The sequence below is a fragment of the Prinia subflava genome, chromosome 1 (genome assembly GCF_021018805.1).
Source record: "Prinia subflava isolate CZ2003 ecotype Zambia chromosome 1, Cam_Psub_1.2, whole genome shotgun sequence".
Lineage (NCBI taxonomy): Eukaryota > Metazoa > Chordata > Aves > Passeriformes > Cisticolidae > Prinia > Prinia subflava.
In genome coordinates, this window is record NC_086247.1 from 13,865,190 (window position 1) to 13,891,801 (window position 26,612).

At 42.1% G+C, this 26,612-nt stretch overlaps 1 protein-coding gene across 3 annotated transcripts in view; it reads left to right on the forward strand.

Moving 5' to 3' along the window:
* Positions 1 to 26,612, forward strand: part of SAMD12 (sterile alpha motif domain containing 12) — a 195,670-nt gene that overhangs the window by 161,538 nt on the left and 7,520 nt on the right. For 2 of the 3 annotated variants that reach the window (XM_063421793.1, XM_063422138.1), the window contains one exon: positions 16,208 to 25,878. The exons of the other annotated variant lie outside the window; for it this stretch is intronic. In XM_063421793.1, the coding sequence (XP_063277863.1) occupies positions 16,208 to 16,273 (66 nt within the window). In that variant the 3' untranslated portion in view covers positions 16,274 to 25,878. Of the gene's footprint in view, positions 1 to 16,207; positions 25,879 to 26,612 lie in introns of those variants that run through there. 3 annotated transcript variants of the gene reach the window in all.

Here is a 26,612-nt window from a genome sequence, read left to right on the forward strand (position 1 = left end):
GTTTGCAGACAGTTCCAAATATGTAACGCTGGGAAAGGGTGTCAGATGACATTAGAAACCAGCTTCTGGCGATTCTCTGATGCAGCAGGTTTACAGGGGATGCTTTTAGATCCCCCAGAGTTGCTGGAGAATTTGCTATACCCTCATTCATAGTATCTGCATATGTACAAACACAGTTCTTTGTGTTCTTTTTGTCCCTTTTTTACATTAAGCAAGTGCTATGGCTTGGGGAGATTGTAAGTCCAACATTATAAAGTCAAAAAAACAACTAAGAGGATTGAGAGCTACTCTCTATTTAGGATGGATGTGCTTCTGGGTGAAGAGAGCTCCATCAGTGCCAGTTGGACTAGAATGAGGTAATTTGCTGTGCAGTCACAGCAGGACATTTAACTGCTGGCAGATAGCTGGTATCAGACCTTCACAGATTTTTATTTAGAGAAAAGGAAGGTCCAACAATCAAGGAACCTGTATGGAATTAACAGGGAAACTGGTCAACAGGGTACAACTTCTATTCCAGTCTTCCAAATCCTTTGTCTGGTCCTTAAAATCTCAAATGGAATGTTACCACAATTTATAGCCAGCACTGGAGTTAACAGTGATTTATCATAACTTGGTATTTAAGCAGGGAGTCTTGGTCATTCCCAACAAAGTCAGTAGTTCTGCTGCCATGCAGAGATGCGAGCACGAGGCAAGCTACTGTCAGAAACCTCCATTTCAGGGAGACTGTTTTTCACCTTTGTAGTGCTTGTCACAGTCTTCAAAAGGCAAAGTTGCCAAACTAATTCTGTCTCTCACAATAACTCCTGTAAAACATTTTTAGAGTGTGTTATTACACATCAATATGTAAGAATGCCACCACGTTAGTCAAAAAAATCTGTTCCGTGTGTCTTCAGACCCATGCACTGAGCCTTGGTTAAATAGAATTGTTTTGTTCCTTTTCCCCCTCTCAGCTCTGTAGATATAGCACAGCTCACAGTTCATTTTCTCATGTGTTAACTGAGATTATGGTTGGACAGGTCAGGCCATTGAATTAGATGATCACTATGCTTTCAGTGAAAACCTTGCTTTTCTGCATCGCTAAATCAATTTTTAAGGTTCCATCTACCTGCAGGTGTGTCCCAGATTTCTTGGTGTTCCCACTGTAACCGGCAATAAGGATCTCCTGAGAGCAGTCAGGTTTGGTGCTGGGGACCAGAAACGGGGCCTGGCTCTCACTGTGTAGACAGTCTGCAGACATAAATAGTTAACAGCAGTAGGTGTCTAAAAATAGCTGAATGAATCTGGGCCACACTTTCATTTGCAAGACCTTTGCTGGTACAGCAGCCCAAAAATACCAAGTGTGGTAGGTAGACTTTGAGTTGCATGTGTTACATAAGTTAAGTAGCTAATGTTGTGTAATGGGGAACAGATACTTCAAACAATCAGCTGCTGTCACCTTCAGTGGTGCTTCTGTCCTGGGCTTTGGTTTCAGAATTGATCCAGATCCCTACCACAGATTTTAAAGACCATTTGGAGAGATCCAATTAAACTTTCGGCTGTCAGAATGCCTTAGTTTTAGTGGAAAAGGTTATCAAGCTTTCCAAAAACCTTGTAGAGGCTGCTACAAATGTTTTGGAAGCTAAGTGTCGGAATAGGGTCCAAAAACATGATCTCAAAACAGTTTTTCATGTTGGATCAGGTGAACTGGAGTTGTGTAAAGATATTAGCCATTCAGTCCTGAGCTAATATCCTCGTCACTTGTCCTGCGGGCAGTCTGCTCTCTGGGAAAAGGGGTCATCTTCTTTAAAGGTTGTTACAAATGATATCTTGGCATGGTGGTAGGGATGAGTTGCTGGATTTGTAGAGTGTAGGTATGTAGTCCTAATCACTTGTGGGTTTTTTATATATATAGTCATGATCAGTAGATTTTGTGTGATATATATATGTGTATATATATGTTTCTCATGACATTTTAGCTAGCGATACTGTAGACACATAGCCTGTCTAGATTCTACACACAGAACCTGTCTATATTTCACATTTATTGTGCAAAAGTGTCTTCAAAGTGCTGTGCATGGTTCTGAGCACCTCATACTGTCACAGCAGAGATGATGGCTGTCTAGTGATAGACACAGTGAACTCCTTTGTTCATGGGCAAATGAGTATGTGATTGTGCCATTGGTTTGTAAAGCACACCTGGATGAACAGCACTCGATAGAAGCAAGATAATCACTGTTCATTAAAATTTGTTTTAAGGTCATGTACGTATATAGACTTTCATTTCTGTGTATTCTATTCCAAATCAGTATCATTAATGAAACTGAATAATTTGCTGTTAGCTGGCAATGTGTTTTCTGAGCAGCTAATTTTAAGTATCAGGACTGTAACTGCAGTGCATATTTTTCCCACGTAGTTTCTTTAGAAATGGCATATGCCCCATTTGTCTAATCTCTACTTCTGTGGTTACAAAATAGCCAGGTTACATAAAAACAACTAAATTACATATTTGCATACAATACTGCTGTGGCTCTGCAGAAGCCATTTTGGGCTGTTCAATGGTTACAGTTCCTTTCATTGAAAGAGCTTGTTATTTCACCAGCAGCACTGCAGAGTTGTTCCAGGCTTTTGCTTGGAAACATTTTTTTCATCATTCTACTCCAACTGCTGCAAACGAAGTAAATAATATTTAGTAAAATAAGTAATAAAAGACAATAAACCAAAGTACTGCTAATGTAGTTCTTTCTGCCATTTAAACCTCTGGGATTTTTGTAAGTTGGATTTCAGAATCTTTGGGCAGAAACCAGCCTTTATTTAAGTGTTTCAATAGCACAGTGGGACCCCAATTCATGGCTGGGCATTGACAAAGTAACACTACTAAAAATAGTTTGCAGAGTTAGGCCCTCCAGTAGCAAAAGAAAAGTCAGAGAATGCATAATTTGAAGAAATGCTCTGGCTGTTGCCAGTGGGTCTGCTGTCCCTATTGTTATTTAAAACCAGAATTAGCTGTGCCTGTTATCTACAGCACAGTCTATCCATTTGCAGCCTGCTGGCTTCATTCTTTATTACCTTTCTAAATCTAGTTAAATATCTGTGTTTTTTGAGAGCCCATAGTCAGCATTTGGGGAGACACAAGCCAGACTCCACGTTCCGAATGCTCCGATTGCGGCGCTGGCTGAAGAGCTCCTGCTGCTGCCTGTGGCTGTGCCTCCCGCTCCCTGCCAGGACTGCTGGAGCTGTGGTGGAGCTCTGAGGCATTTCTGGGAAATAAATTGGTTTAAAGCCTTGGTCTAGCTTTTCTGATGGGCTCATTTCACACATCCATTGTGTTGTGCAGCAGCGCTGGGCCAGCAGAAGGGCAGTGGAAGAAGGGGAGGAAAGACTGGAGAACTGTCTCCACCACTGAATGATTCATCACATGGAACTGTGCTCTCAGTATTGTGTGCATGCTGGAAGCACAGCCATGGTCTGCAGCCCACAGGCAGAAGGCAGATCTCTTTCCATTGCTTGAAGGTGCAAAAAGAAAGCTGGTTTAGCAGTGAACAGAATGACTCCCATCAGGCACCCCCAAGGAGCACTGAATGTGCTCAGTCAACAGCAGAGACACCAAAATGCCACGAGGAGTTAGCATAGGTAGGGATATTCCCAGTCTCAACATTGCATAAACCATATGCTTTAGCATAAAAAGCTAGAACAAACTTAAAAACTTGTTTTCTAGAAGAGAAGGGTAGCTATTGGATTATGTTTTTTAAATATCAGATTCAGAAGTCTTACCTCTTTACCAGAGATTTCACAAGTTATTTCCTGGTGAAATTCTTGAGACTGAATCAGAAGCAAAAAGGCTTTTTTTAAAGCTTTTTTTTTCTTTCCACATAAAGCCATTAGTATCTGCAAGAGGAAAATCTGGGGTGGATTTGTACCAGTGGATTTAGAAGTGCTTACTGGAGTGGCCTGCCCTGTGTAATAGCAATGAACAATAGTCATATGCAATGAAGAAATGCCTTTCATCTATGTCAGAAGATGTAATTTCCTGAGACATTGGAATGAATTTCTCATTTGGAATCTGGGCCCAGAGGTTAGACAAAAGTTCCTGTTGGCAGGCGGTGCCCAATGATCACAGAGACGTCTCCAGGATGCTCCATTAAGGCCACAGATATAGTAATCTCATGGGATTGTCTAACCAGAGAAAACTGGAAAAAAACACAGAGACCTGAGCTGCAGCAGCATGTTGTGGTTACACCCTTGTGAGGTGAGATCATTTCTCTTTGAATTTTCAGAATGTAAATTAGAAGCTGAATGAGAGTGTCATTAAGAAGTTGATATTTAACACGTTTACAGCTCTCCCGATTCCCATACCCTTCAGGGCCAAACTCCAGAATTCTCAAATCTGAGACTTTTGCAGAAAAAGCCCTTTCATTAATAGGTCAATCCAACTGGCTATTCCTGAACATCTTACACTGTTTTTCTGATAAGGCTGCTGTTCGGGTTTGCAGTCTATGCAACATCACAGCTTCTTTTTTTGTATCCATTTACGCATTTTATGTGTACAGTGTTTAAAATACTGGCTCTTCAGGAACCTAGGGCATGGATCCTTCTAGCTAACCTCTTAGCCAACCAGTCCCAGCATCTATTTCTTCATGTTTCCCCCAAGCCTGGTCCAGCCTAAGTGGAGATGAGCATCAATGCAAAATCCTTAGTGTGTGTTGGAGGTGGTGGAGGACAAGTTGAAAAACGGCTTAGCAAAAGATGTTCTGGCTGTGTTTATTCTTGAGCAGTGTGTGATGCTGGCTGGGCTAGTGAAACAAATCTGACAGTGTGGCTACCTGAGCCAGGTGACAGAGGGCACTGGAAGATGGAGTGTGAGTTCTGAGCACATGTTGCTTGCCCCTCTTCGCTGCCCTGTGTTCGCCACGGCGCGGGCGCACACGGGCGGCTCCAGCCGAGCATCTGCTCTGCTGCACGTCCAGGCGCCCGTTCCCTCGCAGTGCTGTGCTCACAGAGGCATGCCCTTAATTACCCTAAACAGACAAATGCATGATGCAAACTGAAAATTCCAGACATATGGACATGCCAGAAGTTCTGTGTCTCTTGTGGGTGAGGCTTTAGAAATGGCTTGAGGGGTTACCAAAACTTGTTGCTACCCCAGATCTGCTTTTGAATGATGTGTCAGCACTTGTTTAAGATAAATATTGAAAGACTTGTAGGCATCATCAGAGAAAATTTTCACAAGTAACTTGGAAATCAAAGTCTTGTTGTCTTTAATGAGACTTTGGTGTGCAAATTACTTGGGGGTTTTTGAGTATCTTGTCCATCTTCTTTCTAGCCAAAATCTGTTTTATGCTCCAGTGGCAAAAATCCTTCCTTCCTTTCTTCCTTCCTTGAAGCAAAAATTTAATTAGGATGCTTACTGTTCTGGCACTGGGGGAGAACTCCCACAGCCTATTACATATTTTTCCCTGATTTTTTAGGCACGAAAGTTTGTCTGCACATGAATTGTGATAAAATGTTTGGCCTGAGATAAAATGTTAGAACTTTTCCAGTTACAAGTTCTTACCAACCTAATTTCCTACCACAGCTAAAATATGAAAGGTGTTTAATAACAAACAAACCACTATTTTTGTTTACTCGAATTTTATTTACCTATGTGAATTTCTTTTCATTTGTTCATATATTCCAAGTGGAAATGAAAAGAAATCAGTAGCAAATCGGAACAATTTGGCAGCATAGGCACAATGAATTATCAGGCTACAAAATGATACCAATAGTGCTGAGTAAATAATTCCTCTACAAAACTTTAGTACTTTGTGGATTTTTTGAAGGAAACATCTCATTATCTCAGTTATGTGTATGAATTTTTAAGAAGATTATTTGGTGTGTAATTTCCTTGTCAAATTCCAATATCCAAGGCCTCAATGGAATTTAGGGCTCTTATCCCTCAACGGAATCTATAACGTTGTTGATATCAGTAGAAATGTAAGCATTAAACATGCTAATCCTGAACATTGTGGTACCTACACTTCACATGCTAATTGAAAATTGTAACAATCAAATTAAGCATGAAGTTGCAATTCCTGTCACCTCTTGTTTGCCATTTAATTGGTGGATAACTATTCTGAGTTCATCAGTCAGCTCTCTTGGTAATCAGAGAAGAGAGGAGCTGCCAAGGAATCGTTTATCCAATATGACAAGTAGGTAGGTGGGTCACTCTTTAAAGGGCCCTGTCTTTCTCCACTGCTTGTGGAAGAAGCCCAGATAACAGTGTAGGCTGGTTACCTGTCTAGGATGGGTGAAATGAGTTTCTTCAGCCACCACACAAACTTCAGAGCCAAGTGAGCTGGTGCTCTGCACAGCAAATTGCTTCTCATAGCTCAGCACAGGCAGGGATAGGTTCTCCCATCCCACTCCTGTCTGTGTTTCATATTTTTCTGGGGTTGGAGTCTGCAGTTATTCGTGGAAATACCCAGCTGGCCTTAATCAGGCTATCTGCAGAAGCTGAAGTGAATCATCTCAGAAACCCAAACAAGCTCTTTTTATTTACATCTCTAACCTTAAAGACAAACTTCCAGGTGGGAGAGAGATATGGTGTCTTTTTTTTTATGCTGTTCCCATTTGTGCCGAACAATTATATATTTATTTAACTAGACAGCAAAGGGAAGTCTAATGATCTGTGATATGGCAAATAAGGCTTTCGCCTTTACCCACTGAGGTGCTGCTCTGCTGCATATTTCGCTTTCTTGCATCCATCAGTCCATACTGCTATGTTCTGCAAGCAAAGAATCTGAATGATGAATGAAAGTCTTTTTCCTGATATGACATATAGCCCCAAATCCTTCTCTTTAAAGTGTAGCAGTGCCCTTCCATCTGACTTTTAAAGGTCAATTTCTACTTGGTATTGAATTATCTTCTGCCACCAAGTACATTGCTCCCAGCCTTGATTTGCACTGGGTATGCTCTGCTACAGCACCCGAGGGTGTGTCCCAGCCCTGGCACTGGATGCCCAGCCTGGCCAGTGATCGTGGCACATGAGGGTGAGGATGGGGAGTGCATCATCCTCCTGGGCCTGGGCTTCCTTGGAAGGAAAAACTGGACTTGGAGGCAGACAGGGCAATGTGGAGAATTCCAGCAGGTCCTGTAAACTGTCCCACAGGACATGGTTGATACCACTTAGTTTGGGCAAAGGGAGAGATTACACAGCGTTTTGCTTGGGATGGCACAACCACAGACAGCATCACCTCCACAGCATATGGTGTGGTCTGTCACCATTTGTATACATTTCTGTGCAATCATCTTTTCAGGAACATGTGCAGGATTCAAAAAAAAAAGATAGAAGAATATGCAGGTGCTTTGGATAGCCTCCAAATTAAAATGATAGGAAACAGGCAAATCAGAGTAAAGCACAATTTGCAACCAAAGAATCCCTGTGCTGAGCAGGAACTCCCCAAAACCCTGGATGACTGATTAGCTCGTGCATTCTGAACACTGCCTTCCTTTATTTCATACGCATCAGGTTTTCATGACTTCTTTGCTTGATGCTGTGGTCAATACAGCCCACATAATTTCAGTACTTAGACTTCATGCATGACTTAAGAACTTTGATGCAAACTACCCATCCTTTGTTTATCAAGCCCTTCTGTTAAAGAAGCATTACTGGTATTTAGGGTCTCCTTTGGGAATACATCCAGATACAGTCTTAGTAATCACCTAGGGGACTCTTCAAATGTGGTAACTCATTTTGATCACTGTAGTTCACTTTCCAGCTGTTTAGACAGTGACATGAAGCCTGAAGTGCAGAGGGTGAGTCCACTCTGCTGCCTTGACAAAGCATCAGTCATGGGGTGGAAGAGGAGCCCTGCCTTGGATAAGACCTGTCCTCACTGCAGCTCTCCCTGAGCTTGGTCCTGCACTGGAAGAAGGAGACCAGGGGCCTTCTATTTAATTTTATTTCTAGAACAGTAGTGGTGTATGCAACATCCTAATTGTTGTGTAGACATTTCTGAGGATGCCTGGGAACACTTGGGCACAATCAGATTGATGAGGTTAAAATAGTAGCTGCTTTTTCCTGTACAACCCAGTGGTTGTGGAGGGCCATGATGGATTGTCAACATAGATGGTCCAGCAATTTAACTTTCAGATGACCATCAGTAAAATACAATTTTGAGATAAAATCAGACTTCGGGCCAGATTAGGAGAAGGCATCATTGGCATTCCTGAGTATGTATTCCAGAAGCTTCTTCAAACCCCCTTTCCCCAGGAGCCCAACATGGCTCTGACAGCCTGAAGCACTTGTTGCTGGAGACAGGAGCTGGACAGACGGCACCAGTGCAGCCTTGTAACTCTCTTTGTGCTTAACTAGGAACTGTAAAATAAGGCCATGTCTTCTCACTGAGGTATTTTGAAATTAAGGCCTTTTTTTTATGACATGTTTAGACACTGTATCCATGAGAATAGCTATAATTATTTTCCAGATGAAGGTTGGACATTGTGCATTAAATGAGGTGGTGGAGCACATGCTGAACTGCAAGAATAAAGCAAGTACCAAAGGGTACCAAAATGCTCTTTGTCTGCATTGTGTCTGTTTGGTGCTCAGAGCACTGCAAGGGTCCTGGAGAAAACAGTGATAACATGATGTGATAATATAGGTAAAGGGTATATATTGATTTATTCCTGCAAATAGCTAAACAAATTTGCTTGTTCAGCTAACTAAGGGGTGGGGACTGGTTTTGCAGGTTTCATGATGCATTTTTGTTTTGTTGTGTGGTAAATATGTGTGTGTATGTGATCAGGCTTTTAGGTGGTTTTAGTAGGTATAATTTCCCTTTTCGCTTGGTTAATCACAGGATGGAAATTTTCATTTCAGGGAATCTCACAGTGAATATCTCCCTAAAGGTGAATAGTTTGTTCCACCTATTAATCCTGCATAAGCTCTGCATAACCAGTGAGGGAGTTGTAGCTCCAGAGTGTTTCCAAACCCTTTTGCTATAATACTTCAATTTTTCCAGTGAAATTTTTAGTTTCATCTGATTGTGTTTCTTAACTTAATGCATATTTCATTGAGAATCCTAAGCAAGTATTAGGATGATATAATGCACAGAACTTATAATGCACAGAATTCCCAAATGCTGCTGCATGCTTCCGAGTGGGGTAGGCTTGAATGTGTCCTGCCAAATCTACAGAATAAATGCAAATACAGGTTCCAGGTGGGGTGATCAGAGCAGCCACCAAACCACTGGGGACCATGTGCTTAAGCACCTTATGTGCATGCTGAAGATACCACTAAAGGCTGTGTCTTCTTTGAGTTCACTCAGTTCATGCAGTTCCTGGAGCTTCATCTTCAAACCCAGTCTCTCAAGATGAAAGCAATAGATCTGCAAAGGCTCACAATGCAGTGCAAATGGCTGTGCAGAGCCACAGCATGGGGAATGACATTCATCTGTGACAACCTTTTTCACATCCTGCAGAGCACTCCAGAAGAACTGGGGAGACCAAGGACTGATTACGACCAGGCAATGAGAGAGAGGCATGATAAGGCATAAAGTCAGCAATCTCATATGCATTTTCAGTTTCAGACAGCACCAGATGAGACTGCTGGACTCCTTAGCATCACATTCCTTTAAATCTTTGCTTGCTACAATTTGAGTTTCTGGAGTAGAATATTTCAGAACAGCCAGTTCATTGTTCACAGTGATAGGTAGGTGTGCAGTAGATCAAGAGACTTCTTTGAAAGAACCCATAAGTATTAAGGAAGCAGTTGCATATAATTTTTCAAAATATTTTAACTGCTTGTTAGTTCAAGGATATCATCATAATCTGTTGAATGCAAGTGTTTTTCTGTTTTCTTTGAATGTTTGCAGCAGCAGGTGGGTGGTGGGATGTATGAAGCATCTTAAGTTGAGATGAATGAACCGCTTTGAAAGAAAAAAGAATCTCTCCTAGGATTTTTCCTGGTTTTTGAACCAAACTTCTAAGCTTGGGAAATTTTCACAAGCTGGTTAGGAACAGGCGTAGAAAGGACATAATTTCTTGGGACAGATTTTAGTCCTGAGGTTTTCAGATTACACTGTAAAATCAAGTTAAAAAGATGTAAAAGTCTTTTATGTTATTTTTCAAAACAAGGCTAGAGTGTGAGCTCAAACACTTTAGAGAGTTGTCCACCAAGAACTCTGATTTTTGAAGGAAAGCAAAGAACCAAAACTCCTGCATAAATCGTCTGTACACAGAATCAACATGTGTCCTCCTTTTGTTTAACCTAGTAAAGTTGCTGAGAGATTTGTTTTGGTAAAGAAGCTGGGGTTGTGTGTGACTCATAAAGATGCTCTTGGCTAATCTGACTATTTGATGGCTTTGAATAGCTTAGCAAAACACATTTTGGACACCTACATTTTCAACCCATTCTGTGTGAACCAACTGTGTTCCACAGAGCAGCTGCAATAACCTCTGACTAATTGTCTTTTCAGAAGGTTACCTGCTGAGAGCATCTGCCATGACATCCATTCTCCCAGAAATGTTTCATCCCAGAATTGCCTGATGCAGGCTGGGGAGCCCAGCATCACAGGCAAAAAGGGAGGTATCTCTTGAGGCAGAACACAGAGGATGGGATTTGCCTGACCCTGTTGAATGTTCATCATCTGTCTTAAAACTCTGAGCATCCTGTCTAAACTGCCTTTGGAAGGCACCTGAAGCCTTCCTTGAGACTGGATTGGCACTGATCTGGCCAGCACATCTGGGAGTGAGCCAGGATCCCACATCCCCACCTACTCCACTCCGTGCCCAGCGGGCTGTGCCAAGCTGGGCTCAGCTGCCCCTCAGAGCCCTTGTCTGGGCCTGGGACACTCAGTGTAGCAATACATAAATAACACCAGGGAGTTTATTGCTTGTAATGCCATTCTCTTCCCTAGATCTCATGTGGGAATATTTATTCAGGAGCATATTTATAGTGATATTAAAACTCTATCCAGGAGGATTAAGAGTACCTGCTTATGGGAGGAAGTTGTTCAGAAGAAGAAAAAGAAACCTTGAATTTATCCTTGCAGAAATAGCAATTCATATGTCAGCTGCTGAGACTGCTCTTGGAATCTTGTGATGGTACATCAATGTCCCTGATCATTTCATGGTCTTGTTTCATGGCTGAGTTTTATAGTTAATTACAAACATGTCCTAACTGTCCCCTAAAAATGTAGGTGTGAAGATTCTAGATATTTTTTGCTTTTATAGTTATTTTGCATGGACTCATTAAAGAATATCAAATTCTTGGGATTAGGATTACTGTGTTAGATGCTCTAGGTGTGTGCTCACAGGCCCACCTATTCTGTCAAGGTACTCCAAAACCCAAATCTTGGTTTCTTGCCTGGCAACCAAATTAAAATATCAAAGTAAGAAGATACTTCCTTCCTTTGCCCCTTGGAATTTTTCCACCATATTGACAATTGCATTTGACAAACATTAAATCACCTTCAAGACTGTATCAGCCACGAGTTTTTAGTAATGAGGGGAAAATCAGACAAGTCAGACCAAGACATGACTGGTTGAGAATAAAAACAAAATTGGCAGGTTTATCAAAAAGCATCCACATGTCTGTATTCTCTCAGCTGCTGGGTGTTGCGTTCAGTCCCTAGGTTAACGTCACTGTTTAACACAGGCAGGGCCGTGGCCCTGTCTCTGTGCAGCCCTGAGGCTTGACTTGCAGCCCGTGCAAGCCAGAGCTGCTCCTGTGAGAGGATGGGTGGATGGAGAGGCTGGGGGCGGTGCTTTGCCACCCACCCCGTGCTGGCTCCACACATGCAATTGTTTGAGGTAACCTTGGATCTCTGGCGTTGTTGACTCTGGTTATCACCGACTGTTACGTAATGAGGATGTGCAGCAATAGCTGCGTTTACCTACAGGTTGAAAGAACTATTCTTTTAACCTATTCTCCACCCAGAGCAGGAATGGGATGGCTTTGTGATAGAGTGAAACCGAATGTAGGTACAACTTCGTTTGTAAAATACAGGGGTAAATGGCTCCTGTCCCTGCCAAGGCTGCCCCATGGCACTTCCCAGCCCCTGCCAATTCTCCTTCCACCATAGTGACTGACTGGGATCAGCAGCTCCCCAAGAAGGTTCTTTCTTTTTACACAAACTTCCATGAGCCTAACAGAGACACCTCATTCTCTCACACCTCAGTGTTAATAATAATTCAATGCAGAATAAAGAAAAGGGTAAATCTATAAATGGGCTGCCAGGCATTTTCTTTTATCAGTGTCCAAAACTCTTCAGTGGTAATGGTATCTGTTGGGGTCCCCTGAGCTGGACACACCAACCATCTGGAGTACTGTGTCCAGCTGTGGAGTCCCCACTACAAGAAGAACATGGATCTGTTGGAATGAGACCAGAGGAGTCCAGAATCACTAAATTGACATGGGACTGAAACACCTTCCCATGAAGACAGGCTGAGCTGGGGCTGTTCAGCTGGAAAGGAAGAGGCTCCAGGGAGACCTTACAGCACCTTCCATTACCATAAAGGGGGCTACAATGAGTCTAGAGAGGGACTTTCCACAATGGTGTGACAGGACAAGGAGCTGGTTTAAACTGGTTTTAGGAAGATGTTCTGTACTGTGAGGGTGGTGAGGCACTGGCACAAGTTTCCCAGAGAATCCATGGATGCCCCATCCCTGGCAGTGTCCAAGGCCAGGCTGGATGGGGCTCTGAGTAACCTGGTGTAGTGGAAAGTTCCCTGCCCATGGCAGAGGAGTTGGAACTAGAGGATCTTTAAGGTCTCTCCTGACCCCACTCATTCGACCCTTATATGAACTCTAAGTAATTAATAGCAAGGTGCAACAATGTCTCAAATGACATGAGACACCTGAAGTGAGATGGCCTTTCTAGCACAGGAAAAATATTTCTAAATGTAGCTGAATACAGTTTTTCACAGACTCCGAGGAATAGATGGTAGAAGGATGTTTGGAAATAGGCATTTTTCATTATAATCCTGTGTTTGAAATGTGCTGACTTCAGAAATATAGTATAAAATTAATTCCAAGAGAGTAAACTTAGGAAAGATAATAGATGCTTGTTTTCTTTATCAGAATCCCTCAATTATGGAAATGTGGCAAATAGGTAATACCTCTAGGTTGAGTAGAATTAACATGTGTTTAAAATGAATGTAAAATATGTCCTTTTCTCAGACAAGAATCACACAGCACAGATACTCAAAAACTGAAATACATCTCTGGCTTTGAAATGATAGTTGCCTTTCTACATCAGCTTCTTGAAAATGTCATGTGAGATTAGATCTGTTCACTGTTGTGTTGGTAAGTATATATCCCCCCTGCAAAGGGCCATCTTTTGAGAGTTTACTGTCTCAGGCAAGGTTTTCAAAGGCAACTGCTCATTTGTGATACCTTTTATAAAGACATTTACCTTCAGTAAACACTGGATATGTTCTGTTACAAAACCAGAGTCCTTAGAGGAGCCTTCAGCTGGGCACAAAAAATTATGCAGGTAATGAGGAAGAGTAGGTGCTTCTAAAACCCTGTCCTCAAAAGACAAAGTGAGAAGAAACAGGCTAGATGACCTCTAAAGCCTCATTTTGCTTCCTCTAAATGCAGAGCTGGATAGAACTGCTACTGTCTGCTTGCTCGGTGTCACCAGTTGTATCCAGACACCTCTGAATGGCTCAAAGTGGTTGTGCTCCCTCTGTGGTGTGGATGGAGCTCAGGTTGGCATCAGTTCCATTTCTCCTCATTCATGGGTTTCTGTCTGAAGGGCCAGCTGGCTCATTTCAAACTTAAGTACAAATACAAGCTAATGGCTGAGACAATGGGGATGATTGGGGAATTTCAGCATGAGTGCAGTCATGAGGCCTGACCTGATATAATTACCCAGTTTGTCCATTTTATTTTAGTCCTCCAACTCTGAGGCTAGACAAGGTATTTTCCATTTCTTGGGGGAGCTTTTGAAATTTTCCCTTCTTTGCAGCAGGTGAGGTCAAAGAAAGAGAGACGGGCCTTTGTGAGACAGGCCTGTCTCTACTGATGCTACACAGATGGGAGACATCCTCTAATTCACCTGAAATCAAACACCTTTGGGATTAAGTACCTGTTTGCTGCTCTTCAGTTTTAAAACCTCCCCAGAGTTTTGCCCTTTGCCTTCAAAATGGCTTATGTCACCATTGCTTTCTTTTCTGTCTTGGGGGATGTAGTCAATTATCTGTCTAGACCAGCTGAAGGCTCAAAACCTTCCTGTATGTCCTTCCATGGAGGGAAATCAGTTGCTGGGTCTGAAATGTGCATCTTTCTCAGGCCACTACTGATGTGGGCATCTCACGTAGTAGATGACAGTAGGCAGTGTTGGGAACGTTGCCCTAGAAAACCTGGAGGATAAAAGCAAAGCAGATATAAAAACAGAAATCAGAAGTAGCACCATAATCAGGTAAATATGCCCACATAAGGAGGGACAAAATTATGGAAACTGGTTTTTACTGTTCCTCTATTTCATGGGGCATATTTACACTCAGGGGTCAAGTGCGTATGGCAGGGAGTGAGTGTTTTTTTTACTCTTGTGCAATACCTACTGCTTCATTATCCCATCCTTTCTCTGCTCAATCAGACCTTCATGTCCATTGCTACAAGAGTTTGGGGTTGGAAGAGGCAAATATGAGCAAAGTGACAGTTTGGCAGAGCCAGTCAGTCCACACCCTGCAGAGAAGAGCCTACCAGGAATGATTTTGAAGGAGTGAGAAGCAGAAATCCACTGCCAGCCTGAATTTCAGCTGATGTGAATGCTGCTTTGGCAGCATCAGTATCCTGTTAGCTTCACAGTTAGGAATCTGGCCCCAAAACCCCAACAATCCAGCTCCTCCCACACATACAACACACATGCGTTCATGAAAAAGCAGGATATCAGCTGGAAAGGGTACAAAGCCCATTCTGATGAGTCCCATCCCAGCATTGCTCTGGTCAGAGACCTGGTCTGTAGAACAGGTGATGGGTGAGGGCTGTGTGATAAACAAAGCTGCATCCCAAAACATTTTAGTGTTGGCAGTGCTGGGCTAACCCTTGGACTCAATGATCATAAAGGTCTTTTCCAGCCTAAATGATTCTATGATTCCATGGTGAACTTGTCTCTGCATGGCTCCTCAGTCCCAGAAGCTTGAGCCTGTGATGGGTTTACAAGCATTTATGTGCTCCACACTGAATTAACAACTGAATGTGCTTCAGTGTGAGCAGTTCTGCACAGGCACTCATCTCCTGTTCAGAAAGGCAGAACAAGGAGCACAAATCCCCTTCAGAAAATGTGTAAGCTTAAAAATATTTTGATTGTAAGAGGCTTCAGGAAATGGTTCCAGTAAACTATGCTCAAAGCAGGGCTGCCACGTCAGGGTGTGTGGGGACTCATCTGGTTGAGCTGCAGATATCTGTGTGGGTGGAGGTCCCACGGCCTGGTCATGCAGCTTGGGTCAAAAGGTAACCACCCTCACTCGGAAGATTTTTTTTTCTTTGCATCTAACTGGAAAATCTCTTGTTGCCTCTTGTTTCCATTGCCTCTTGTTCTTTTGCTGTGCTTCTCAAAGAAAAGTTTGGCTGAAGGGGAGGAGAAGTTACAAGTAACCTCCACATTCTGTTCCTGTATGGTGTGATGGCAGTACACCTCTGCAAGGGCTTTCAGGCACAGAATAGGAGCCACCAACACTGACTGTGCTGTGCTGCTTAGCAAGGGAAAGAAACTCTGCAACCTCCTCATTATCTTCTGGGCTCTGAAGTGGGGGAAGGATATGGGTGAGCTGTTTTCACATCTATGCACCAATGGCCAGTTCTTACCATCCTGGCCAGCAGAAAGGGTGCAGGAATCAAATACTACTTGGGCATTTGGCAGAGCCTTTCCAGCATTTGGCTATCAAGCTTCAATAGTTAATGCAAATCCAACCAAACAGGAGAGCCCTGCTCTCTAGGACTCAGACTACAGGAAGAATAAGCAGTGCTTTCACATGAGGCAATAAAATTCAAGTAGGATTTGTTAAATCATGCAAATGATTGCTGGTCTGCACTTTGTATTTATCTAAGGAATTGATTAAGAGTTTTTTGGTTGGTGAGTAAAGTAGATTGAAAAAAACTACTGGGGTCACAATATATATATTGTAGGAGTACATTTATAAGCTCAAACCTGACTTTTTAAATTTTAGTTGAAATGCATGATAATTTCTTTGCTCTGTTCTATACTCACAGTCTGGTTTTGGATTTCTGTTTTGTTTCTCACAGCCCCAGCAGAGAGCTCTCCATAAACATTTCCAGCCTCTAAAGCTGCTGTCCTGCCACTTGATATGAAAGTGAACTTTCCTTCATGAAAAAAACACAATAAATGGCGCTGCCAGAAGATGACCATGGAGGATTGAAGACAAACTTGAAGTAAAATCAGCCCACTCAGCTGATACATTCTGGGGAGACCTGGTTTGCTGTGGTGGTAATATGTGGTGCAAAATATCCAAAATATCTAATTTGTTGAAAATGGTCATTGACAGACCTTTAGCTGGAAAATTTCTTCCAGTCTTCATCACTGTGCATAACTTTTGAGTTCCCTTTAGGGGACTGTCTATGCCCTTCACTAGAAGTCCTGTTTTAGCATGGCAACTACTGGATTCTTTTATTATGTATGCAGATGGCATGATGTTTTAGGAAAAACTTAAAAACAAATCTCCAATCTCAGTGGATATGTTCACAATATTACACCCTGATAGGAATGTAAACGTCTTGTATGTGTTAGTTTTGCAGTCTAATGATATTCTGTTAAACAATATCAGCACTTCATATGTGCTTTTCTCACAGAACTAGCACAGTCCATATATATATATATATAATGGTCCTTTTTTAAAATACTGAGGATATGTTTCAGTGTTTGTGCTGAGACTGCATCCAAACTGAAGCCCAGTACTAGCATCCCTTCACTGATTCACAGTAGGTTGTGTAGATAGATTTGCACGTGGCAGAGATGTGACTTCTTTTATCAACACTTAGAGAACAGCTGTCACAGAGGTAGCCAAGAACAGGGTAGTTTGAATGAGCTGTAGGATACTGTGTCTGCTCTCCCTCTCACCCGCCAAATACCAAAAGGTCTCATTTCTGGTGTGCCAGTGTGTTTTCTAACTCAGAGAGGGAGAGGCAAGGTGGAGAGCCTTTCTCAAACATGTGTGTGACCCTGGGTTTGGTCTGCAATAAAACCAGAATAAACTGGAAGAATTCAGGTTCTTTATACTGGCCACCACCTATGTTTTGGGCAGGGCTGGGAAATTGTAGTCCAAACCAAACTCTCTAAAAAGGTAAAGTGTAAGACTATACTTCTAAGGAACAAGACACTCCCTTTGGAGAGGGCAGATTTCTTCATTAACTTTTTCCACTTTCTACTCAAAACAGTATTTTGGTAGGAACTGGGAACAAACAAATGGTTCCAATAAGCCTTTCAATATACTGTAGCAGGCTCAAGACTGTTGCATTCAATCTGAACGTTGCTTTTTGTTCAGTCTCTGAATGGCTGACCTCATCACTGGTTGTATCACAGCTGGCTGTGGTACTGTTTCTTCCATGGGGACTCAGTGGAATTAATGTTTGTCCCTTACATGAGGACCTTCTCAGCACACTCTTTATAATGAGCTGATGTCATCAACATGCCAAGGGGGCTTACCTCTTTGTTCCTTCTTTCTTTAAAATCAAAGGTAGCTTTTTTGTGTACTTAAAGACTGTCACTCTCTCCAGCCTGATAAACAGATTCTGTAGAGTTGCTGTTAGCATTTATTCCAAACTCTGGGTGAGACAATGCTGTGTGAAGTTGCAGTAATGGAGAGAATGTGCAGCTAAAGTAAGTCACAGGCACCTTTCTGGAGGAAGTTCCTGTAATGTAATTCTTAAAAATTATTGTGCAGTTCATTGCCAGAGAATGGAAGGTCAACCACTGAGGGTGCCTGTACAAGAAACAGATTATTATCTTCAGGGTTTAATTTTTTTTAGATGGTTATGGGCTTAGGTTTCAGCTCTGCACCCATCTCAGATTCAGCTTAGTGGATACTTCTATCCAGTATTCAGTCCAAAAGCAAATTATTTTTACTGATGACAAAGATTTTCAGAAATTGCTAGTGATTTTAATGGTTTGGGTCTTTCCATGGATTCTCAAATGGAGCTCCCAAGAATTACAGAGCAGTAAGCTTCTACATTCTCTTTCTGAAAATCCTGGTCCCTAATTTCAAATTAATTGGTGTAAAAATTCTCCTTAAAGCATACAGATCTTTGCCAATTGCAACATTTGCACTTTTTAGAGCTTTTCATAGGGTTGCAGGTTGGAATCTGATACCAATAGAGCCAGCCATGTGCATGGCACAGGTCCACTGTAAGCTTCAGCAAATTTTACAGCTCTTTCTGCTACAGGTTTTAAAAATGCACTCTGACAACTGACATCAATTTCATGTTGGTAAAGCAATTAAAAACAAAATACTTTGATTGATATATTAAATTAAAAGGAGAATGCTATACTTCTACAGTAGGAGTTCTCTTATTTTACTACCTGGTGGAAAAAAATCCAGAATTATTTGAATGATAAAAGAAGAGTTTATCAGAGAGTGTTATCTTAAAAGGGTGTATGAGAAGAAGTTGCGTTAGGCAGAGAGCCACTAGAAGCTTTTTTTGTATCAATGTTAGTTTTGAACATCATCCAGTATATGGGCATGAATTTAGATGTGTGCACTTCTCCTGTTAAAACAGTTTGCTTTAAAAGCTTCCCAGGATTTTAGCTATGGTGACCTAGAAAAGCAGTATTGTAGGCCCTGAGAAATGTGAAAATCAAGTCCAGACCCTTGAGTAGCCAGACTCGGAGAGAAGTCTGCTGTAGGTGCCTATCGGACAAACCTCCCTTGAAGCTGGCGTAGGTCTCCATCCTGCAGCCAGCCTATGCATGTGGATAACTGCAAGCATAGCTCCCCCGAGCCCCGTGACACTTCTCACATGTGTAGCTGTCTGCCAGAGCCGTAAGGAAATAACTGTACTTTTTGGCTTGTATTTAACTATTCATTGTGTTTGGATTTTTTTAATCGCTGTTATTCTCCCAAAGTAGGCCATGCTTCCTCAGGGATATTTATGAAATTGTTCTACATCTCCTGAACAACTGTCTGGATCCCAGCGTATTCTTCTGAAAACTTTTTAATATAAATAAACATGTGGGAGAGATTTTTGTTCTTATGAATGGGGGCAGGTACTGTGTTCTCGGAAAGGCTGTTGAGTGCAGACAATCAAGTCTATTGCATTTTTTATGCCGAACACCTTATTAATAGCAGACATATCCGCTTTTGCCTGGGTTGCAGGAACAGTTCAGGGGAAAGAATGCTTTATCTCTAGTCAATAAATCATTTATGTCGAGAGTGCCAAAGACCAAGTCAACATGAAAGGGAGCAAATAAGTTATTCCAGCAAAGGAAGTGAATTTAAATATGCTCAGAGCCATTAGTTTGCTGCAAAAGAGTGGAAGACTAATGCTATTTTCATAAAGCAGCCATTATCAGCTTGTGGAGATAGATAAATTCATAAAGGCCATGCTGCTGTTACACTGATCACCAGTTTTATCTCTGAGACAAGGCAGGGTTGTGACCAGGACCCTGGTCCCTGTGCAGACCTGCAGCCTTCCTCCCAGCCCAGAGCCTCCCCCTACTGCTGTGCTCACCTGGTTTCTCTGTGTCCAGGTTGCAGCATCAGACCCTGCTAAGAATCCCTGTCAGAAACTCAGCTATTCCAAGTGCTTTGCACCATGAGAAATCCTCCACTAGAAACCTGAAGGAATTGCTCACCCCAGAGAGCATGCTGCAGCTGAGATCATCCTTTGCACTGTTTTGTTCCTCATTTTTTTTCATCTGGGTGTCTTTCTGTGCCTGAACACCTGCCATTTATTCTGTAAAGGGAAAGGCAGCCTTCCGGTAGGGGAGTTTGAAAAAGCTCCAAGAGCTCTTTGGTTTTGCTTGTCCAGATGCATGAAAATGCTGTACCAGTGAGTTCACCCCTCCCTGTCTCTTCCTTAGGGTAAGTGTTGTCACTCAACTGCAGCTGCAATGTCATTGAGGAAATGAAACCATTAAAAATTACAAAAATCTGTGTTTGCCCTGAATTTTCAGAAGGTCTTGTGCCAGACCCTGGCAGACCTCCACTGGCACTAACCCCCTGCAGTCTCCAGAGATGTGTTGATTAGTGTCAGCCAAAGGAGCCAGCATCAAGGTGGCGTTTGTTACTTATCACTAAAATGAACCTCCCTCCACCTGCCACAAAGCCAAAAGATCTGCACTATTCAAAATAAAGCAAAGTAAAACCCTGCATCTTTCACATTCGTCCCCTTTAACAGGTACCATCTCTGCCATCAGAGTCTCCTTGAACAGCTCTGCTGCAGGACTGCAATTGACCCTGGTATATATAGGCTGTCAATAAGATTTTAATTTAAAAAGAGAAGGTCCTTCGGTATAATTAAAATTGATGGGTGAGGGGAAAATATTACCAGCATTACCTGCAACCTCCTACAGTAAAATTCAGGAAAGTAAGCTGGAGTGCAAAAAAACCCACCAACATAACATATGTGTGATTAGGCAGGCTCATGAGGATAAATCAGCAAGTAAGAAAAGTAGATGCTTAATGAAGGAAGTCAAAAATGTATGGGAAGTCAATGGCAAATAGGTTAGGGCTGGTTACACCAAAGGCTTTACATATATCCTAATAAATACCATCATAGCAAAACTAAGTGTGATGTTAGACAGGCCAAGCACAGAGATTTCTCACACTACATTGGAAACCCAACAAATAGTCTTGTTTTGTATTTGAAAGCAGTGGAAGGAGGGAGTCAGATTACACATTAAAATGTAATTCGGTAATATTAATCAGTAACTATCCAAACATAATTTTAAATTTGTAGAACCATTAACTGAATCCAAAAGTGAAGGACTCCTCAGAAACAGAAAGCATAAAGGAAGCTTGAAATGACAACAAACCCACGATTGTTCAAAAGAATGACTGGTTTGATCCAGAAAACTATAGACTGATTAGCTTCCTATCAGGCAAAATCATGGAAAAGTTGAAAAGGCATAATCATTAGAGCAATTAAAAATTGATAAACCCTCCATATTATTTTCATAGAACTATATCATGCCAAATAAACTTGCTGTTATTTTTGTGATATCACAGGGTTGTTGAAACAAGAAGCTCTGCTGGAATACTATACTTTGCCTCCTATAGAGCATTTGATTCTGATAAAGAACAAAATAGCACAATGCAAAATCAATATCACCCGTATTAAATGGATTAAAAATGGATTACAGGCTAGATCACAAAAATAGCTGTAAATATGAATTATCCTCAGTGAGGCTATTTCTGATGAGCTCCTCCCAAGGTATGCTCTATTTTCAATATACCCCCCAGAGAAAGAGAAAATTACTGTTGGCAACAGCCGGAGATGACAAAAACAGGGGCACAATAAATAATGATCTGAGCAGGTCAGTAGTGAAGAATAACCTGGAAGATAGAAAAGTTAAAAATCCATAGAAGTTAAAAATCCAGCAGCAAGTCCAAGCTAGAAGCATGGGGAGTATGTCTGCAATAATACAGTGGCTGTGAAGGTCATAAATTATCTATTCAGCATCAGACCCAGAGATGCTCTTGCCAGCTGGGATGTAGGACCTGGCAGTAGTGATGCCATTTCAGTTTGTTTGGTCACTGTCAGTCTTTCAAAAATGGTATCAACAACTAGGAAAGATTATTTTCAATAGTTCCCAGTGTCAGTCAAGGGCAGGAAAACAGTTCTTATTATAGTGTCAGACTAATGAAGCTCAAGCTATTAATTTATCACAGGCAATTTGAAGAAGTGACTTGATCTCCATCTGCAATCATAATCTTCTACCTGGGCAGGGAAGTGCTGTCTGAAGGCAGGTAGCTCATCTATTTAGAAGATAAGGGAATGATGTGCTTTACTGGTTAGAAACTGATTTCAGGCTAGAAATTAAGTGCAAATACTTAAAAAGGAGGATCATTACCCATGGAGACAACTTACTCAGTTACCTGGTATGTTCTTCATCACATAAAGTCTTTAAATGTGTGCAGAGTGTTTTTCTAAGTCAATAAGCTCTACCTCAAACTGAAATCCAGGCTCAGTGCAGCAATTACTGGATGAAGTTATTAGGCATGTGTTATGCGAGGATTAGACTAGATCATCAGATGTAAACTTCTGAATTAAAAATATCCTGAAGTTGCCAATATTGCAGGAAGGCAGGGCAATCTATATCCTTTTTTTTTTCCCCCCCACAAAATGGTATTAATTTAAACAGCTTCTGTGGAAATCTGCACATTTGGTACGAGCATCAGTAGGGCTGCTCACAGTCGTAAGGTTCTTCTGCACATAATTAAAGGAAGAGAACTGGACAAGAAAGGACAACAGAACCCTTCGACATATGAAGAGCCTTTCGTTGATAACAGCCTGGGACAAAATGCTGCATGCAAATGATGAGGCCATGTGGATGTGTAGTCAAAGCAAGGAATAACACCTGTGGTTTGCCTCTTAAGGAGGTAGCATCTTGCTGGCAAGAAATAGATTTTCATGCCTGCAACAACTGGCAGAGAAGCTGCAGTTCTGATTGTATTGCTGTGCAGCTGAGCACAGTACACAAGTTCCTTGCTTCAAAGATAGCAAACCTCTGCTCTCATGACGAGCCCCATTGGAGCTGGTTAATAAAGCCCTGGAAGTGAAATTACATCAGCAGGATTACCCAGAGAAATGACAGCTGCTCCCAGCAGTGTTTTTTTGCCAGATTGGGTCCTGTTACCATTGTCTGGTTTGAATGTTGTACTTCAGAAACAAGCAAAGGAGTACTCGGTGTCTGATTCAGAATTCACAAAACCGCTGTCAGTGTGCACAAGGCAAGTGTGAACCATTGGAGTCATCTTCCATGTGCTTCATCAAGTGGTGGGGGAAGCACAAACTGGGATGTACAGTCTAAAGAGTAAACAGTTCACACAAACTATATAAGCAATACTTACTGCAGATTGGTATTAGACACCTTGCAGCTCTGGAGGGATGCATTCTGTGGAAGGCATGGCTGGGGCCAGCTGGTCAGGGGTGAAGCTGAACTAGCACATGACTGCAATATCTGCTTCTGCCATGAGAGTAGGACTGACAGCATTATCACAGCTCAGGCTCAGACCAGACTCAGTCTAGGAAGGAAATGAAAAGCTACTTTCTGATAGTAGTTCCAAATATATCTAAATAGTTTTTCAGAAAAAAAAATTCTCTGTAGTTGTTACACCTCTAATAACATCCCTCATATTAAGCATTTGCCTTGAATTTATCTATTTAATATCATAATTCACCAAATTAAATAGAAAAACACAGGGGTTTTTTTTAAAGCAAGGAGATTGGTATTGCAGCAAAACTGCGTGTAAGCAATAAGAAGCTGTGCAGGGAAGGGAAAAAAACCTCAAAATTGTCCCATCAGAGAGATGCTATGGGGAGTTGCTTGGGTTTTTTTCAATATTGAGAGAGTGGCTTTACACCTAGGCAGAAGTTTCCTTTTTTGAACCAGGCTTTGATCTCAAGATCAGATAGATAAAGAAATGTTTGGAGTCCATTTAGCAATTTGTCTGCTTCCCTTATATGTAAGAGACTCTTTCTCTGCACTTCTGAGAAAGGTGGAAGAGAGATTAAGTGACAGTAGAAAAAGCACAGAGGGGCAGGAACTTCCAGCCTATGCAAAGTGTCTCAGCATGAGACCCACATCTCATCCTCCTCGCCTGAATCCAACACCACTGACCCAGGGGAGGAATGGAGCCATGCCAGGCTAACCCACAGTGTTCTCTCTGAGTGGCTCCTGCAGCCATGGCAGGAGACATTTCCTGCCAGGACAATATCCTGGCAATGGGAATGACCAGCATTTCCCCAAAGAGGCTGTGTCCTCTGAGGAGGAGACTCCTTTGCTTTGCACTAAGCTGCAGGGATGCGTGGCAAAGCTGTGTATTTTTAAATTTCTCACAGATAATGCAGTATCTGAAAGTAGCAGGGCAGTTCTGTGGGATATGCTGGGCTTTGCTTTCAGTTTTTTGTAGGGACTGCAACTACCTGGACCTGCCTTGAAATTATTGTTTCTTTTTCATGGTGTGGGTGTCTTGGTTTGGAAAGACAGGTGTCTGCCAGGGAAAGCCAGAGCCTCCCATGGAATGGAGAATGTAAACTCCCTCCCTCCAAATTATTATAATTTTGAAATTAGGGGGCTTTCAGGTAAAGATATGGGAATAGGAATAACAGGTCTTTACTAGGAATATTAAAAATAAAAATGTAGTAGTAGAAAAAAAAGCAAATAAACAAAGAAAGAAAACACTGACAGAGTCAGAATACAGCCTGACACCCTGTTGGTCAGGGTGTTGATAGCAGTCAAATTAAGTCCTCCTGGAGTGAGAGATGTGGTTCTGTTGGAGCAGAGAGGATCCTGTAGAAGAGTGTAGTTTCCCTCTGAAGGTCCAGTGGTGGCGAGATGGATCCTGTCTTCCTCTGGGAATCCAGTGGAAACAGGCTGTCCTGGTGTTCTGAATCTCAGCTTTTATCCAGGTAGGAATGCGTGGCTCCTCCCACTGGGTGGAGCATCTCACAATGGGATGATGTAATGTTATCAGTCATGGGGTGAGCCTCAATGGCCCATTAAGAGCAGATATCCCCCTGGAGGGAGGGAGGGAGGATGTCGTGGAAGAGATAAAGAACAATGTCCCACCTGGTTTTAACAGCTGGCCCATTAACAGAAGGCACCCTCCCCCTCCCCCTGGAGTCACAAGGAATGGGTCATAGAAGAGAAAAAACACTTCCCCAACCGGTTTCAACAGATGGTAATAGAATACTTTTGGTTACGTCTTGCATTGCAACCCAAGACACTGGGTAAGATGGGAGGAATGCCTGCCTGGCTCTGCACACCACAAACCAGCAAAGGGGGCTCTAAATTTGGGGTCTTCTGTTTTGGGGAGTTGAATTTAAGGTTGTTTGAACATGACTCTGAGGAAAGCAGGCAGTTGACAGCTGGGGTTGCAGTTACACCTGAGTTACCTCCAAAGGTTGCTTCCCAAAAAGGAGCCCATGGACAGAATCAGATACCAGACTGTGCTGGTGCATCTGCATCGGCCACTGATGGTGGATATGAGCTGCAGGGAGTGAGAGGGAGGCTGGGATCAAGGTCCAGGGAGATCTGGTCACCTGTGCAGGACAGCTGGATGCAGAAAGGCTAACTGCAAGCCCCTGGCTATGGTCAAAACAGTCACCTGAAGCCAGCAAGTCATGTGTGATCCTGCTGCCTTTGGACTCAGTTCTGGCTTAGATTCACAAAGGAAATACTCTAAGCCAGTGATCTCCTTTTAATGTTAACTTGGTTGATAATCTAGGAAGATGCCAGCACTCTAATGCTTATAAAGTGACACACTGTTATTCTCAGTACATCTATGGCTGAACTTTTTAATGATGGAGTGAAATGAGGTGGCATGAGACAAAAGTGTGCCTTTTTGTTTGATGTACACTGCATTTCCCCAGGCATCCAAGGTGTTCAGCCACACAGCAGTGCTTTTTTCCCGAAAGAGAAATTATCATGCAAACTAATTTTTAGTATACAAAGTGGCCATCACTTAATTCCACATTACAGTTTTTATATTAAGTCTTTACTTCTTTCTGTTTTCAAAAATCAACAAAAAATAAAGCCCGGGCGGGAGGGAGGAGTTCTTTTAAACAATAAAATTAAAACCAGTATCAAGTTTTTGGTATCTTTGGGCATGATCTCTGGAAGCTTTGGGTATCTGCTTTATCATTTTGTATATTTGACAATTTTGTACTCTGCATTGTTTGACTTCATTTGTGCATGGCAATGTATTAAAACATGGAATTTTTATTATACAGTAAAAGTATTTGGTTTGATTTAAATAAGGTCAAGCTTGATCCAGGTCATGAAAGGGAGGGAGAAAAAACCTGAACTTTTCTTCTAGCAACAATTCTGACCTGTCAGTCTGAGCATTCTCATTCAGGTAGTTTCCAGCCTGTGAAGGTGGGCAGAGCTTTTTGCCCACCCACAAGTCTCCTTGCCGAGCCACGGTCCCTGGGTCTGTGCACTGATTTGCTGCCTAAATGCAGCACATCACAGCTGTTACCTGAGCAAAGGGTTCTGCTCTGCTGGGCAGGGCTTGGGTGTGAATCCAGAGCAGCTCTTCTGATTTTGCTTCAGCATGGTGCAACAGTGAGCAGACACTGCACACGGTGAGGAGGAATTCTCCTTTCACTGCCCTTATTTCTCAAGACTTGGGGGATGCCCTTGTCAGCAGTGAAGCATCCTCTAAGGGGACCAAACCGCAACAGAAGCAGGTACTAGACTGTTTATGCTGCGAGGCATTTCACTTCCATCCCACCTGCCCCATTTATTCTCAGTATTTATGGCACGAGAGCAATTTAAAAGTCAATGGATTAGGTAGTTTTCACAAAAATGCTGAAAAGCTGAAATTCCAGCATGACATTATGCTCTTCCATATATGTGGTTTTTTTCTTTTCAGCCATAATTCTGAATAGTCTCATGAGACTGATGACATGTTTTGGTCAAACACAAAACTCTGGATTAATACAAAATAGTAGAACAAAATTATGCAGT